Source organism: Melanostigma gelatinosum (assembly GCF_949748355.1).
Source record: "Melanostigma gelatinosum genome assembly, chromosome: 10".
Lineage (NCBI taxonomy): Eukaryota > Metazoa > Chordata > Actinopteri > Perciformes > Zoarcidae > Melanostigma > Melanostigma gelatinosum.
Genome location: NC_136643.1, coordinates 11,747,789 through 11,762,279, shown reverse-complemented (window position 1 = coordinate 11,762,279; position 14,491 = coordinate 11,747,789). Strand labels below are relative to the sequence as shown.

Here is a 14,491-nt window from a genome sequence, read left to right as displayed (position 1 = left end):
TGTGTTGAAGAAGACTTAAAACAAAACAAAAAACGATTGAGAGCATAAACTTTACAATGTTTACCGAAGTAATAAATCAAGTGAGAAGTCATTTTCTCAAAGACTTCCATACGATGTGACTCCTGGACCAGAGGAGTCGCCCCCTGCTGGCCAGTAGAGATAACGCACATTTAAGACACTTCCGCCTTGGCTTCACTCTTCAGAACGAAACGGTAAATGCGAAAAGTGCGATGTCTGCGTTCACTGTGCACCTGCAGAGCCTCTCAGCTCCACATGTTTGAAAAACTTTGAGGAGCGCCTCGCGACAGAGAGGCTGATTGAATGTTGCATTGAAAATGCGCCCTCTGTACAGGAATATATGTTGGTTTTCGACATAGGGTTGATTTTGGGTATCGCAATATGGTTTAAGTATTGTCTTTTTCTGGTTTTAAAGGCTGCATCACAGTAATGTGATGTCATTTTCTGAACCTAACAGTCTGTCATGTTATTTGCCTTTACCCACTGAGTCATTATTATATCAACATTACTGATGATTATTCATCAAGAATCTTATTGCGTAACATCCGAGTCTCACGGCAGTGAGATAATCATAAAAGTGTCACAATGTCAATGGAAAGTCAATTCGGATCTTTTTTTTAATGGTGGACACACAAATTAAACGCATCAACGTGCAACGGTCAGAGGCAGTGATGTAGTATCAAATATTGACAAAGACCACTGATAGTGAGTAGGTGAATGGTGTTCGAGACCATGTGTCCCAAATGTTGATAAACCAGAATAAGTGGTTTTGTTGCCTAAACCTACAGCATTTGTTTTGTTGCCTGCCTCAGTTGACATTTTAAGCCCAACCGTGCCCAATCAAACAAAGTGGTTTTGTTGCCTAAACCTAATGTTAGTCTTCTTGCATTTTGTTGTTTCTACTGACAGAAAAATGAACCTTGGTGCAAGCATGAAAGAGAGGCTACTTCCATTTGAAACACATTAGTTTGATAGTCGTGGTGAGCCACAAAAAAAAGAAGAAAAATTGTGTCCATGTCCACAAACTGCCATGAGACTGAGTTGTGTGTAAATATTTTTGTAAAAGCACCAATTGTCAACCAATATCGTCGCAATATCGATATCGTGACATTTGATTTTTCCGTATCGCCTATAATAAAACCTCATCATAACACACGTTTTCCTTTGCCCACCCTGCTGACACTAAACTCAGAGTATAGGCCTATTTTTGAACTATAATATAATATTCTAGTGGCCCACATAGTTCCATCCCTTGAAATAAGAATATCTTCAGAGCATCTCATGTTCTCATCTTATTAATGTCGTGAAGTCCTTCCTTCACAGTGCCATTTCATTTTGAGTGCATGTGGTTATTCTGTGCTGAATATTTAATCTAAAAAAACACCATAGAGGCACCATTGCTACTTTGAGGCACACATAAAACCCCGACTGCTCATGTAAACATCTTTTCATTGAGTTGTTGTTGAGACTGATATTTGAAAATCCATTTGTCTCCTACTTTTTTTTTTAATATTTCAATTTATTTCTTCCTTTGTCGCTACCGCCGAACAGCAGATGCTCTCGCTATAGCAGATAAGATGACTTCATAATGAATGTGAGGCGCCGATGAATGTGGAGATCTTTGACAAGCTTTACTCAATGAAACCTGCCAAACACCTCCATCACACACGGGAATGTGGCTGATGATGCCTTTCATCCCATCCGTCCGTTTCCCTCCACATCAAAGGTGAGTTTAATGAGGCCGCTGCTTGCTGAAACTCTCCTGCTTTGTGACTTCTGCACAATATTCCACCTCCCGCCCTGCACTGTTGAACTCCTCTACTCGCACACGCAGTCAGTTTCCATATTCTGTTGCACAGTAACGACGCCAACGCTTCTTATTTTGACCCATAAACATGAGGTCATCTGATGGTCTTGTATATGTCTGACTGATACGGGGATGTATGTCTGTCTCTTTTCAAACTCATTTTCACTTCCTTTTCATTAGCTTGGGTTAAAGTAAAATCCAAAGTGTTAAAAAACCTTCTGGACAGATTATTCTGTCAAAGTGGGCCAAAACTGCAGGGACTGAGCGCAGGTACACAGACCATCTGGCCTTTGAACAGTGACTAAGTAGGCTAGAAGCTGGAAGCGGTAATCAGGGGCCCAGGGACTCATCAAATAATTTGGTGATACTGTAGCAGCAGGAAAGCTTTGCCCCGTTGTTGTACAGCGTTTCATCTCTACAGAATTAATGGATCCTAATGCTGTATGTTGACGCCATACGCCTACAGTATCTGTCTTTGCCTTTTTTTATGTAGTCTCGAGATGCTTTTTCTCTTTTTTCTCAGAGCGAGCCAGTCCTCCATCTTTCCTCTAGACTTTCTGCCGGGGGCTCGCATCCACAAAATTCCACCCTGTAACAGTCAGAGGTGGAGAGACAGTTGGAACATTACCTGGGGCACTTTTTCAGTGTGTGTGTTGGTGGATGGGGAGGCTGACGCATGTGTGGTGTGCTGTTGCACTCTGGTGGTCTGACATGGCATTTCACCAGTATTTAGAAGTCACCGGGTCCACTGTTAAAACTCTCCGCTTTACCTGCCGGGCAAGTGATCAGCCGGCGTGAGTGTCTTTACCGCAGTGGCATCTTGAGCTGCAGTTGACATGATGAACATTTATCAATAACTAATGTGAACAGGCGTTGAGTGTGACTCAGACTCTAAGGTGACGGCAGATTTCCAAGTACACAGTAGGCATCATTGCTTACGTACTGCGACATATTATCTCCCTCTTTAGATTCTGTCCAGGACACACTTGTCTCAGTGAAAAGTGTGTCGGTGATGACAGAGCTGATATCACACACACACACAGAGAAAGAGAGAGAGAGACGACAGTAAACAAAAGTTCCGTTTTTTTATTATAGAAAAATAGTTTGTATAAAAACAATTAAGTTATGAATTCCAGCAGCTTTTTCCTCTAATATAACATGTCTTGCCTTCAACACACTGTCTTCCTTTCTCTCACACACACACACACACACACACACACACACACACACACACACACACACACACACACACACACACACACACACACACACACACACACACACACACACACACACACACACACACACACACACATGTTTGTCATTTCACAGTCCTTGAAGATCTCCGACATAGTTCTAAATGTAGTCCCGAATATCCTCTTCATCTGCCAGTCTATCTGAATTGACCTACTTGCCGTAGAACATCTCCATGAGCACCTCCTCGATGCTGACGGTCCCTATAACGGGTCTGAAGAAGAGCTGCGCGACCACCGGCGGGCTGATGGCCCTCAGCATGGACAGCGCTATGAGCAGTTTGGTGAACCGCGTCGTGTCCTCGCGGTGGATCAGCCTGACGTGCTCGTTCAGAGCCTGGTGCGCCTCCCGCCGCAGAGACTGGATGTAGTGGAGACAGCGCAGACCCTCCACGTCTGCGGAGAAGACGAACACGACGTGGTGGAGGAGAGGAACGTGAGATGAGTGAGGGGGGGGGGAAAGTTCAGTATGGTTTCCATACATGCTGTATACGAGAGCAGTCAGGAAGTTTGTGACTCGGTAACATTGTAGGAGGATTAACGGCGTATTCTAATGATAATAATGCTGCTGTTAAAACACATGGTTGTCACGTAATACGCTACTTCACTTGGCTAACTTAATATCCAAATTAACTCTTTTTTTTTTTTAAATAAGCATATCAATAAAAGCTAATATGGATTGCCTGTACTAAACCCAGCCTGAGAGGAGCTCGACAGGCTAAATAGTCCGCTTTATGACACCTGAGTACAATAACTTTGACGCACATGTATGACCTACCTGGGTTGAACAGCACGGCTCCTTTCAGATACGCATACTCCTTCGTACTGATATCTACACTCCAGCACTTCTCCAGGAAGGCTCTGATAGCGTCGATATCCACGACAGAGACCCCGGCGGCCCCCCTGCTCTGGCCGGCCGCCGGCACCTCGCTCTGCCTGTCCGGTAAACCCGTGAGGATGCGCTGCAGCATGCTGGGCTCCACGGTCTCCGTGGTGTCAAAGTCCACCCGGTCCTGCGCGAGTCCCAGCACGAGCAGAGGCGCCCAGCAGCTCCGGATCAGCGTCAGCTGGTCGTCCTCCGGCAGCTCGCGAAAGCAGGGGACATTCTTCACGAACCGCAGCGTCTTCACCAGGACCGCGGAGGCGGCTTTACACGTCACCTGCGGGGAGCGGAGGACGCCCCGGCGCCGCGTGGAGCCGCAGGAGCAAGCCTGCTGCCGGAGCTCCTGCGGCGAGGCGGCGGCGGCGGAGGAGGAGGAGAAGGAGGAGGTCTTGTGCAGCAAGTGTTGCAATGTTTGTTGTTGGGGATGTTGATGTTGATGTTGATGTTGCTCCTCGGCGCTCGTAAGGCTGTCGCTCTTCAAAATGCTGTAGAGGATGCTGTTGTTGCTTCGACCGCTCGCACCCCGACAGCGGCAGCCCTCCAGCGCGGCCATGGCCGCTCTACATGGGCCGGAGCTCAGTGCGTCCCGCCGTCTCTTTGAAGCGCCGGAGGTCAGTGACAGAAGTAGCGCTGTTTTCCTAGAACCCGATAGCCCCGAGCACGTTTATATTAGCTCCTGTCTGTCCTCGCGCTTTGAGAGCCTGTTCACTCTCTGCGTATTCCGCCCTCCCCAGACTCAGCCACCTCCTATTTTTCCACCTCCTCTTCTTCCTCTCTCGCTCTCTCACACACACACACACACACACACACACTTATAAACACACACTTTCCAGGGCTCTCAAATATTCAACACAGCACTAGGCTATAAAAAAGAACAATGATATTTTTGCAAGAAAAGACAATTTAATATCTATTTTGCTCACATGTGAAAGTTTCACAAGGTAAAAGCACAATATGGGACTCCGCCTGATGGCACCATGTGTCCGGAAACATTAAAGGTCAAATAAAGCAGCGGTCAGCAGGCATGGTGTATTGAACAGGTTATGTTGTTATTAATTGTGAGAGATGAAGGGAGAGGCAGAGACAGACAAGGAATCAGAGCCCAGTTCTATTCTTGGCATTGCCTTGAGTCTCTGGCAGTGCTGTTTATCAGGCAGAAGCCGGTAAAAAATATAGGCCAGCGACGGATCTGAAGGCTTAATTATTTTAGGGACAATTTATATGATTTTCTATGAGAAAGAAGTAGGAAGAACTGAGCTGCGAAGGCCAGCCTCCAACCTTGACTCGGACACACTGATATTGATTTAACCATGAAAACAGGAGCTGGTGAATTATGATGTCATGACTCAATGCTCTCCTTGCTTCTGTCACTGAAGGAGGATGGGGTGTGGGGGAACAGGGGGGGAGGTATGGAAGGGAGGAGTGGAGGTCAAATGAATGAGAGAATGAGAAAGACAGGTCGGGATAAAGCAGATGAATTAGAGGTTTATCTTAATTGCTCCTCAGAGGGATCACAGGTTAGGGTTGGCTGCTGAAAGAGAGAGAGAGAGAGAGAGAGAGAGAGAGAGAGAGAGAGAGAGAGAGAGAGAGAGAGAAGTTGTCTGAATGAAGAAAAACTGTGTGAGAATAGTGCAAAAGCTCTGAGCCAAGTTACTGACTGTACAGTATGTTGAGGTTTTGGGCTGTTCCGTTGTAGCCACCAAACAAATACCCTCCACAATGTCACAGAAGGGGATTCATAGAGGGTTGTGTTTGGTGCGGAGAAAGGATGATATTGAGTGCATGGCCACATTGCTCCGTAAGCAAGGCAAGGCAAGTTTATTTGTATAACACATTTCAACAACAAGGTAATTCAAAGTGCTTCACATAAAACCATTAAAAGCATCAAAACATAAGGCAAAAAAAAAGGAGATTTAAAAACAATTAAGAACATTCATTAAAACATTAAAAAACAGTGCAAGAAATAAAATGCAGTAGTAAAATGCAGAAATGCAGGAAATTGATTAATATATGAATTGAATGTGGTTCAATTAAAGGCAGCAGCAAACAGAAAAGTCTTCAATCTTGATTTAAATGAGCTGAGGGTCTCAGCAGACCTGCAGCTTTCTGGGACTTTGTTCCAGATATGTGGAGCAGAAAAACTGAACGCTGCTTCTCCATGTTTAGTTCTGACTCTGGGAACAGAAAGTAGACCGGTCCCAGACGACCTGAGGGGTCGGGATGGTTCATAAGGTAGCAGCAGATCAGAGATGTATTTTGGTCCCAAACCATTCAGTGCTTTGTAAACCAACAGCAGGATTTTAAAGTCAATTCTTTGTTGGACAGGAAGCCAGTGCAAAGACCTCAGAACTGGGGTGATATGATCCACCCTCCTGGTCTTAGTGAGGACTCGAGCTGCAGCGTTCTGAATCAGCTGCAGCTTTCTGACGGACTTTTCACAGAGACCTGTAAACACACCGTTACAGTAGTCCAGTCTGCTGAAGATAAATGCGTGGACAAGTTTTTCCAAATCCTGTTGAGACATAAGTCCTCTAATCCTTGATATATTCTTCAGGTGATAGAATTACTTCTGTTTTATCTTTGTTTAATTGAAGAAAATTCTGGCACATCCAGTTGTTGATTTGTTCAATGCAGTTACCCAGCCCTTGTATGGGATTATAGTCCCCTGGTGACATAGTAATGTAGATTTGTGTGTCGTCTGCATAATTATGATAACACACTTTGTTGTTTTCCATAATCTGAGCTAGTGGAAGCATGTAGATGTTGAACAGAAGAGGCCCCAGTATTGAACCTTGGGGAACACCACATGTCATTTTAGTCAGCTCTGATGTGTAATCAGCTACAGACACAAAGTATTCTCGGCCCTTCAAGTAGGATTCAAACCAGTTAAGTGCTGTGCCAGAGAGTCCCACCCAGATGTTTAGTCTTTCTAGGAGTATGGCATGGTCGACCGTGTCGAATGCAGCACTGAGATCTAGTAAGACTAAGACTGAACTTCTGCCATTGTCTATGTTTAAGTGGATGTCGTTGAAAACCTTAACAAGAGCAGTTTCAGTGCTGTGGTGCTGTCGAAAGCCTGACTGGAAAACATCAAATCAGTTATTTACGGTCAAGAAGTTGGTCAGCTGTTGGAAAACCGCTTTTTCAATTATTTTACTCAAAAATGGGAGGTTTGATATTGGCCTATAATTTTTCATCGTTGCGGAGTCTAAACTAACCTTCTTTAGGAGTGGTTTAATAACTGCAGTTTTTATGACTTGTGGGAAGACACCTGAGAGAAGGGATGTGTTTACAATTTGTAAGAGATCAGTGGTCATGCAGTTTGAAATATTTTTGGAAAAGTGTGTTGGTAGACTTGCCAAGCAGCAGGAGGATGACTTCAGATGTTGTATAATGTCTTCTAGGCTTCTACGGTCGATTGAATGAAATTGTGTCATGATATTTGAATGGATGTTATTCAGAGATCGGGACATCACATATCCTGTGGTTGGTGTGGAGGCACTGACTGCTTGTCTAATTTTCTGAATTTTGTCAGTAAAAAAGGAGGCAAATTGATTGCATGCCCAGGTGGATTGGAGTTCAGCAGCTACCGACACTGGAGGGTTTGTTAGCCTGTCGACGGTAGCAAATAAGGCGCGTGTATTGTTCTTGTTTTTGGTTATGATGTCAGAGAAGAATGACTGCCTTGCATTTCTAAGTTCCAAATTATATTTGCGAAGTCTCTCTTGATAGATGTCACAGTGAACCTGGAGATTAGTTTTTCGCCACCTGCGCTCAGCTTTCCGACACTCTCGTTTCTCCATTTTGACCAACGTAGGACCTTAGCATCCGCTGTTGTTTTGCGTCAAAGGACACGGCTATGAATGGAAGCCGGATGAAAAAGTTCTGCAGGATTTCTGGAGCATTGCTCAGAGGCCGAATGTCTTTTTTATTGATTTAACTGAGGGAGAAAACAGAGAGATTTTTCACATGTTTATATCAAGGACACCACGGGATAAACAGCCTTCACCCAGCCTGTCTCTTCTCGTGCTGAAGGCCCAGCCTGCGCAGGTTATAAAAATCCTTCCGTCTCAAGGAGAGATTACATTGTCTTGTTACAAAAGTTGAAAAGACGGCTACAGTGCTCTGCCTTTGTCTTGCATCTCGTCAGTAATTGCAACCGTGGTCTGAGTTCTATACTCACAAGCTGTCACATGGTATAGCATGACCAGGAAACAGCGAGGCTGCTGACAATGAGGTCAAATTGAGCTAGATTACAGGCTTGTATCATTTTCCGTAAATCCCTCTCACTCGAGTAATCTGCTCATGTAATCTGAATCCAGCGTGTTAAATGATATTAACACCGTTGCCCATTAGCCTTGCGGGCCAAAAAAGTCGGTGGGGTGTGTGATCAGTTCAGACCAGCGTCCGTGATATCAGCAGCACAGTTACAAGTTTATAGACGGCAGCGATTACGGCCCAAAAAATTGTACAATAACTTTAGAAGAGAGCCTTGGTGAATTGTATGGATTAAATCAAGATGACATGCATGTTTAAAATGTTGTTTTCAACTTCTTATGGTGAGTGCTGTAGTGGAGAACAGTTTGTCTTTAACAATACAAAGTAAACCTGAAGACGCTTAACAGTTTTAGTGTTGAAGGTTTGGCTTTAACATCAAAAACTCATACTGTATACTAGACTAATCAGCAAAAACATTTTTTTAAACAAACACATTAACTCGTCCATCTGTGATCTGCACTTCCGAAACTAATTGCTGTGACACTCAGACAGTCCGAGTCAGACGGCATCAGCCAGGCCGCGGCTTTGTGTCTGGTGCTGAAATCTAGAGCAAGGTCGGCACCAGAGAAGCTCAGACGAGGGGCATGGGAACGTGAGAGCGGAGCACATGCAGGAATCAAAGCGGGAAGGAAAGAGCCATTAAGACTCAATTCCAGTGCTTTATTTTATTTATTTTCAGCGTTGGTGATGGCAAGTCGGTTCCGTAAAAATGTTGCTCGAATTTAAAATAAGTGCAATCGTCTCAACTTTCGTCCGAACATCCGCTAGTTTGTCTCGCAACCTCTGGTGTGGATTGACTGAAGGAAAAGGGAAGTTCTGTTGTAGCCCAGTTTCATCTACCTCGACAACAAATACATTTGAAACTCTTTCTCAATATGTGCAGATTGTTTCAGAAGACACACGTGTATTCAATAAGTGAGCATTGTTACGTTAAGTGATTTTTGCAGGAGTAAACATTTCCTGAAGGCTGATCACACAAATTAAATCCTGAGGTTGCCGTGACCCAAGAAGACAGCTCTTTGGCACATTCAGTCGAGCCAGCCTTGAAACACAAGTGTGGAGAAAAACACAAGGTTTTTTAGCAAACACTATGGGCACCCACAGACACACTCCAAGACAGGTCTCAGAAACTTAAGAGGACAACTTCGTATGGTTCAAGGCTTTGCATTAAATGGCTCCCCTTGCAAAGTCTTGTGTTGAATTGTTTGTTGGTTTGTTGGGCGCTCTTCTGGCGGTTGCTATAGTGACTGCCTCCATTTTCTCTCTGTGGCTGCTCACATAAAGGGCCGTGTCCTTGTCTCCGTAATAGTTACAAATTTAAAACTGCACTTCCAAGGACTCATGTCGCCAACTTACAGCAGAGTGGAAGTGCGTGTGTGTGTGTGTGTGTGTGTGCGCGCGCGTGTGTGTGTGTGTGTGTGTCTGTTGGAGAGGAAGAAAGAAGACAAGTTTGCTTCAGATGTGATGCAAGGTAAAATGTACAGGTTTCTCTTTTGTACTTTGTCTGAAATACGCAACAAACAAACAGCAAATAAGTGGGTACATTTTATATAAGTGAACCATTTTGACCGGAAATACTGAGTCATAGCTGCTCGAGGATAAGAGGAGAAAGGCGAGTATGTAGGGCTGTGGCGGTAGAGTGTCCCCTGCTCTGATAATGGCTCAATAGAGTGATCTGCTGTTTTTAGTGCTGTGTAAATATGCTTTATTGCTATGCTATTATTAGGTCAATTGTTGCTTTCTAAAAGTTTTAAAACTGTTAAAATACTTAGAACACAGAAGGACGATGAGACACGATGAGCGTGAAGATGCTTTGGTTGTGTCTGGTTGCTATGATACGGAGTAAAATATGAGGGCAGAGAGTACTTGCTCTGGATGAAAGGAAGGTTGAAGCACACGGGGAGAGAGGACGGACCTTTTTTCTTCAATTGTTGCTTTTGTTGAGCACTTGCAGTCTACATGTAGGATGTGAACGTTGGTCTTTGTGGTATTTCTCCCCCCCCCCCCCCCACCCTTCATTGTTGATGTGATTGGACGGATAGGTAAAAAGTTTAACATCATTCAACTTTCAGCCATCAGAGAAAAAACACCAAACGTGCATTGCTCTCCGCATAAAAGTTCACAGCTGATGTTATTTTTCCATTTCGTAGTTAATTTAACATATAGTGCTGCTGACATGTAATCTAACATGCTTTAGTTATACAACATTTATAACGTTTATAATTCTGTTCTCATTTCTTTAGTCCGTTCAGCAATCCATCCATGATGCAGTGGTTTACACACGTTACTAACACATGAGCAAATATTGCATTTGTTGAGGACTATTGTCTTGTGAGTATGGCAGCAGGATGGCGTCGGACTCGTTCCGGCTGAAATCAATCACTTTCTGACCCCACCCCTTTTGATTTAAAATCTTTCTTGCTACACGTTAACCTGTGTGAGCGAGTGTTAGAACGTGGTCTGAGCGATTGCCTTCACGCGGCTATCAGCTGACGATGCTAACAGAACAAGCAGTACAAACAACGGCAGATCTAACGGTGATGCCTGAGGGGCAACCGGAGGATGGGCGTAGCATCAGCGGTAACTGCTAGAGATGCCTGCGTCCATTATAATCAACTGAAGCGTCTACACTGACCACAGAAGCCCCTGGCACTCCTCCTCGGGGTTTGGTACAGACGGCAACCTTCGGTTCTGCCGAGTGAAATCCAATGAGAAAGCGTCTTAAAACCTGCATACTCTCCACTGGCCAGCAGTGGGCCTGTGATTGACAGGTCGCTGCCGCTACCAGAGCCGTATTCGGTGTCTCTACATCACTCTTCCGCATTCCAAATATGGTAACTTCTGTTCACCGGTTGCAAAAAGTCAAGATGGCGACGGCCAAATCGGCGTACTCGAGGCTTCACTACGGCAGTCCAGAAACCAATGGGTGACGTCGCGATGACCACTTCCCATATTCAGTCTATGGTTTGGTATCACCGCACAGAAGGAAACATGCATGTACTTCACTTACTTATGCTCGTGACAGTGCGAGATGTTAATAATTTGGCGTCACATTCACAAAAACGCTCACATTCACAAAAACGCTCACATTCACGGGCAATTTAGAGTCATCAATTACATTCAATCGTACAAACTCCACACAGAGGGCCCGGGAATCAAACCTCTTGCTGTGAGGCAACAGTGCAGCCCTCGGTGTAGTTCAGTCGAAAGAAAATAGTTCTTACAAGAAACTACTCGCTACTAAAGGTCTGTGGCTTATCTTGAGTAAACGGGTCGTTTACCGTGAGCTGAAAAAAACATCAGTGTTAAACTAACTTCAGCTCCCTTTCAACTTGACTTTTAGCGTGTTTCACAGCCAGCTCTGTCTGATCCGGCCCTTATCCTTTAGAGAGTAAGCAGTATTTCGCTCTCCTCTCTGAAGTATCATGGCTGTTTTATCTACCAGGCTTGTTGCACCTGTAAGTACACCCAACAGTGATGTCACAGGGTCCTAGAGTACACCTGGACATCACTGCAGGGATTCCATGGTCTGTGGTTACATTTAGGCAAAAAAAAACACATTTTGGTTAAAGTAAGGAGGATTGTTGTTTCGTGGTCACTGTGGACTTTTTCTGAACCAGACCTCGATCTTTCCCTAACCATGATCAGATTTACAGTTTTAAAGTAGGCGGTGTGTCGCAACCCCATTAATTAATAAAAGCAGCTCAGTGACACACACACAACTTCTCTTTGAACGAACACAGCTTTGCTCATTGTTTACCTCAGCTGTGAACCTCTCACTGAATGTGGGTAAACAGCACACACACACACACACACACACACACACACACACACGCTGTGTATTTGGCCCCTTTTTCAGCACCTTTCAAGGTTGGTATATAAACACAAGGTCCCCCTGCTTACAACAAACAAAGCAGCAGATATGCTAGCCTTTAGGCTATTCCAGCTCACTGCTGGGTTGTGATAGCGTGTGTTGCATTGTGTCATGTTGTTTGGCATGGTGTTGTGTTATCGTGCATGGTAATAGCATTCATTTGTGTTTTTAATCCTGCAACAAGATCGAAATCAATTGCTGCTTCTTTTTTTTTTGCCTTCTCTTTATAACTCATTTGCAAATGTTTGAAAGGTTTAGTGTTTTGTATTCAAGCCAGCATCGTATATATTCATTCTATACACATAGTAACTGTGTTTGTGATACAGGGTGCTGTAGCTCAGTGGAGAAGCCAAAACAAATGCTGAAAATATACATGTTTTGCATTCTTTAATAATAATAATTATTGACATTTTGACAGACTTGAAAATTCAGCGTTGTAAATGAAAAATGTAAATTTTATTTCAACATTTTGAAGAAATAAGTAAAAGAGCGTTATTGACCCAAATGGATTCAACAACAAGTCCCGTCATACTGGCGTGCACAGTCTCGGATGACAACGTGTTCTGTCATATTTTCAATGAAGCAGTCTGTGTGGCCAATACCTACAATTGCCAGCTCTGCATTAAGGTAGCCTTTAACTGCGCGCCCAGTTGTAGGCGGATACAAGTAGTGATGAGCCACAGTGACATTGATCTGGGGCACGATGCCCCTCAAACTGCAGCCTCAGGCCAATCTCCACCCCCCCCCCCCAGCATGGGAGTCTTGAGTTCTCACAGACCGCTTGGCAACCAGCTGCCAATAAGAACCAGCTGTGTGTTGATGCTCGAGTGTTGTCACGTATACGTCTTCATCTGTTTATTATGCAGCGTTTTGGACATGTATCACATGAACACCAAGTAACCCTGCAATTTTTAATCGCTGAATAGAAATATCATAGTTTGCCAAACGGTGTGGAGTCTGGAGAGGTTTCTATGGTTTGTACCATGTAGTTCTGCCCCCATATGACTGAGATCAAGTAGCTGCTATCTGCTGTGGGGAACTGTTTCTGGCCATCTGATGAACACAAGTTCAATATATATATAGATATATAATAAATATATCTATATCTATGTGTGTATATATATATATATATATATATATTATTTTAGGTTATATATTTGGTGTCCTCCAAATATGTGGCTGATGGGGGCAGATGAAACTAAGGATCTCACAATACCAGAAACTAGTCGATACCAGTGACATTCCATAATTCTCGATACCCAATGCATCCACGGTAAATAAACAACAAATACAAAACAATAAATCCCATGTACCTAAACATAAACCACTTTATACCATTTGCTCTAACTAAGGTTCAACGTTTGAGTGTTCGTACATACATTTGTACGCGTGACCCCCTACATATGCATAGTTATTTGATCCACAATATAAACACACACACACACAAACATCAACACCACATTCTCTCCCAAACACACACAGAGCAATTTAGAGTTAATTATTTTCTGCTGATTTGAATGAATTTGTCTTTATAATCTCATTATTTCTTGACACTTTGGCAATATTGTTCTTGTTACAGATTCATGCCAATAAAGGATATTAAATTGAACTGAATTAAAGAATATTGAATAGAGCGGCTTGAATAAACGTCCGAAAAGCACAAAACCGGTGCACACAATGTCAGACTTGGAGGATTAAGATGGCGCATTACTGCCTTTTGTCATAAGCATACAAACAAATACAGATGAACCCTCGACAACCGAGTGAGGGAGTGAGCGAGAGGCAGTGCAGAGGCGGGACACTGCAGTTGTAATGTCCTTGTGGATAAATTGTGTGTTGAACATAAGCCACTGGGATGTGAGCTAATTAGCCAAGGTTGGGTGGGACCCCGGGGGGGGGGGGGGGGAGAGGCTGCCAAGGTCAAACCCATGCGTGTGCATGTGCTACCGATTCCACACAGCAAGTCCCCCAGTGCCACTCTCGATGGCTTCACTTCATCCGGTCTCCTCGCTACTTAAGACCGTCTTCGCCTTGGCCCGCCTTACATGTCGCAGAGGATTCACTCGACAGTCGCGTCATAAAAGTGCATGTCGACAAAGTGGCGGTTAAAATGCAGATTGCCTCACCTGACTCCTTCATATAGATATCCCATTTACCTGCCTTCATCCCTCTCTTAGCCCCTTTGTTTTCCATCTCTGCTTGCCGACCTCTTCGTATTATCCAAATTCATGTCACACAATGAGATAAGGTTGTTTTTTCGTATGCATAGCCATTACTGACAACACATGTAACACACTCACGCACCAGTGTGTGTGGGATGTGATGTGTGGAAAGGCTACTGAGTGCAACATGAACTACTGTGGCTGCGGAGCAATGAT

At 44.1% G+C, this 14,491-nt stretch overlaps 1 protein-coding gene across 1 annotated transcript; it reads right to left on the bottom strand.

The window, feature by feature from the left end:
• Positions 1–3,232: 3,232 nt before the first annotated feature.
• nr0b1 (nuclear receptor subfamily 0, group B, member 1) lies at positions 3,233–4,514 on the bottom strand (the record flags this gene model as incomplete). The annotated part of the gene is made up of 2 exons (XM_079276382.1): positions 3,233–3,474; positions 3,857–4,514. The coding sequence occupies 2 exons, from the start codon at positions 4,512–4,514 to the stop codon at positions 3,233–3,235; spliced, it is 900 nt and encodes a 299-aa protein (XP_079132508.1).
• Positions 4,515–14,491: the final 9,977 nt, after the last annotated feature.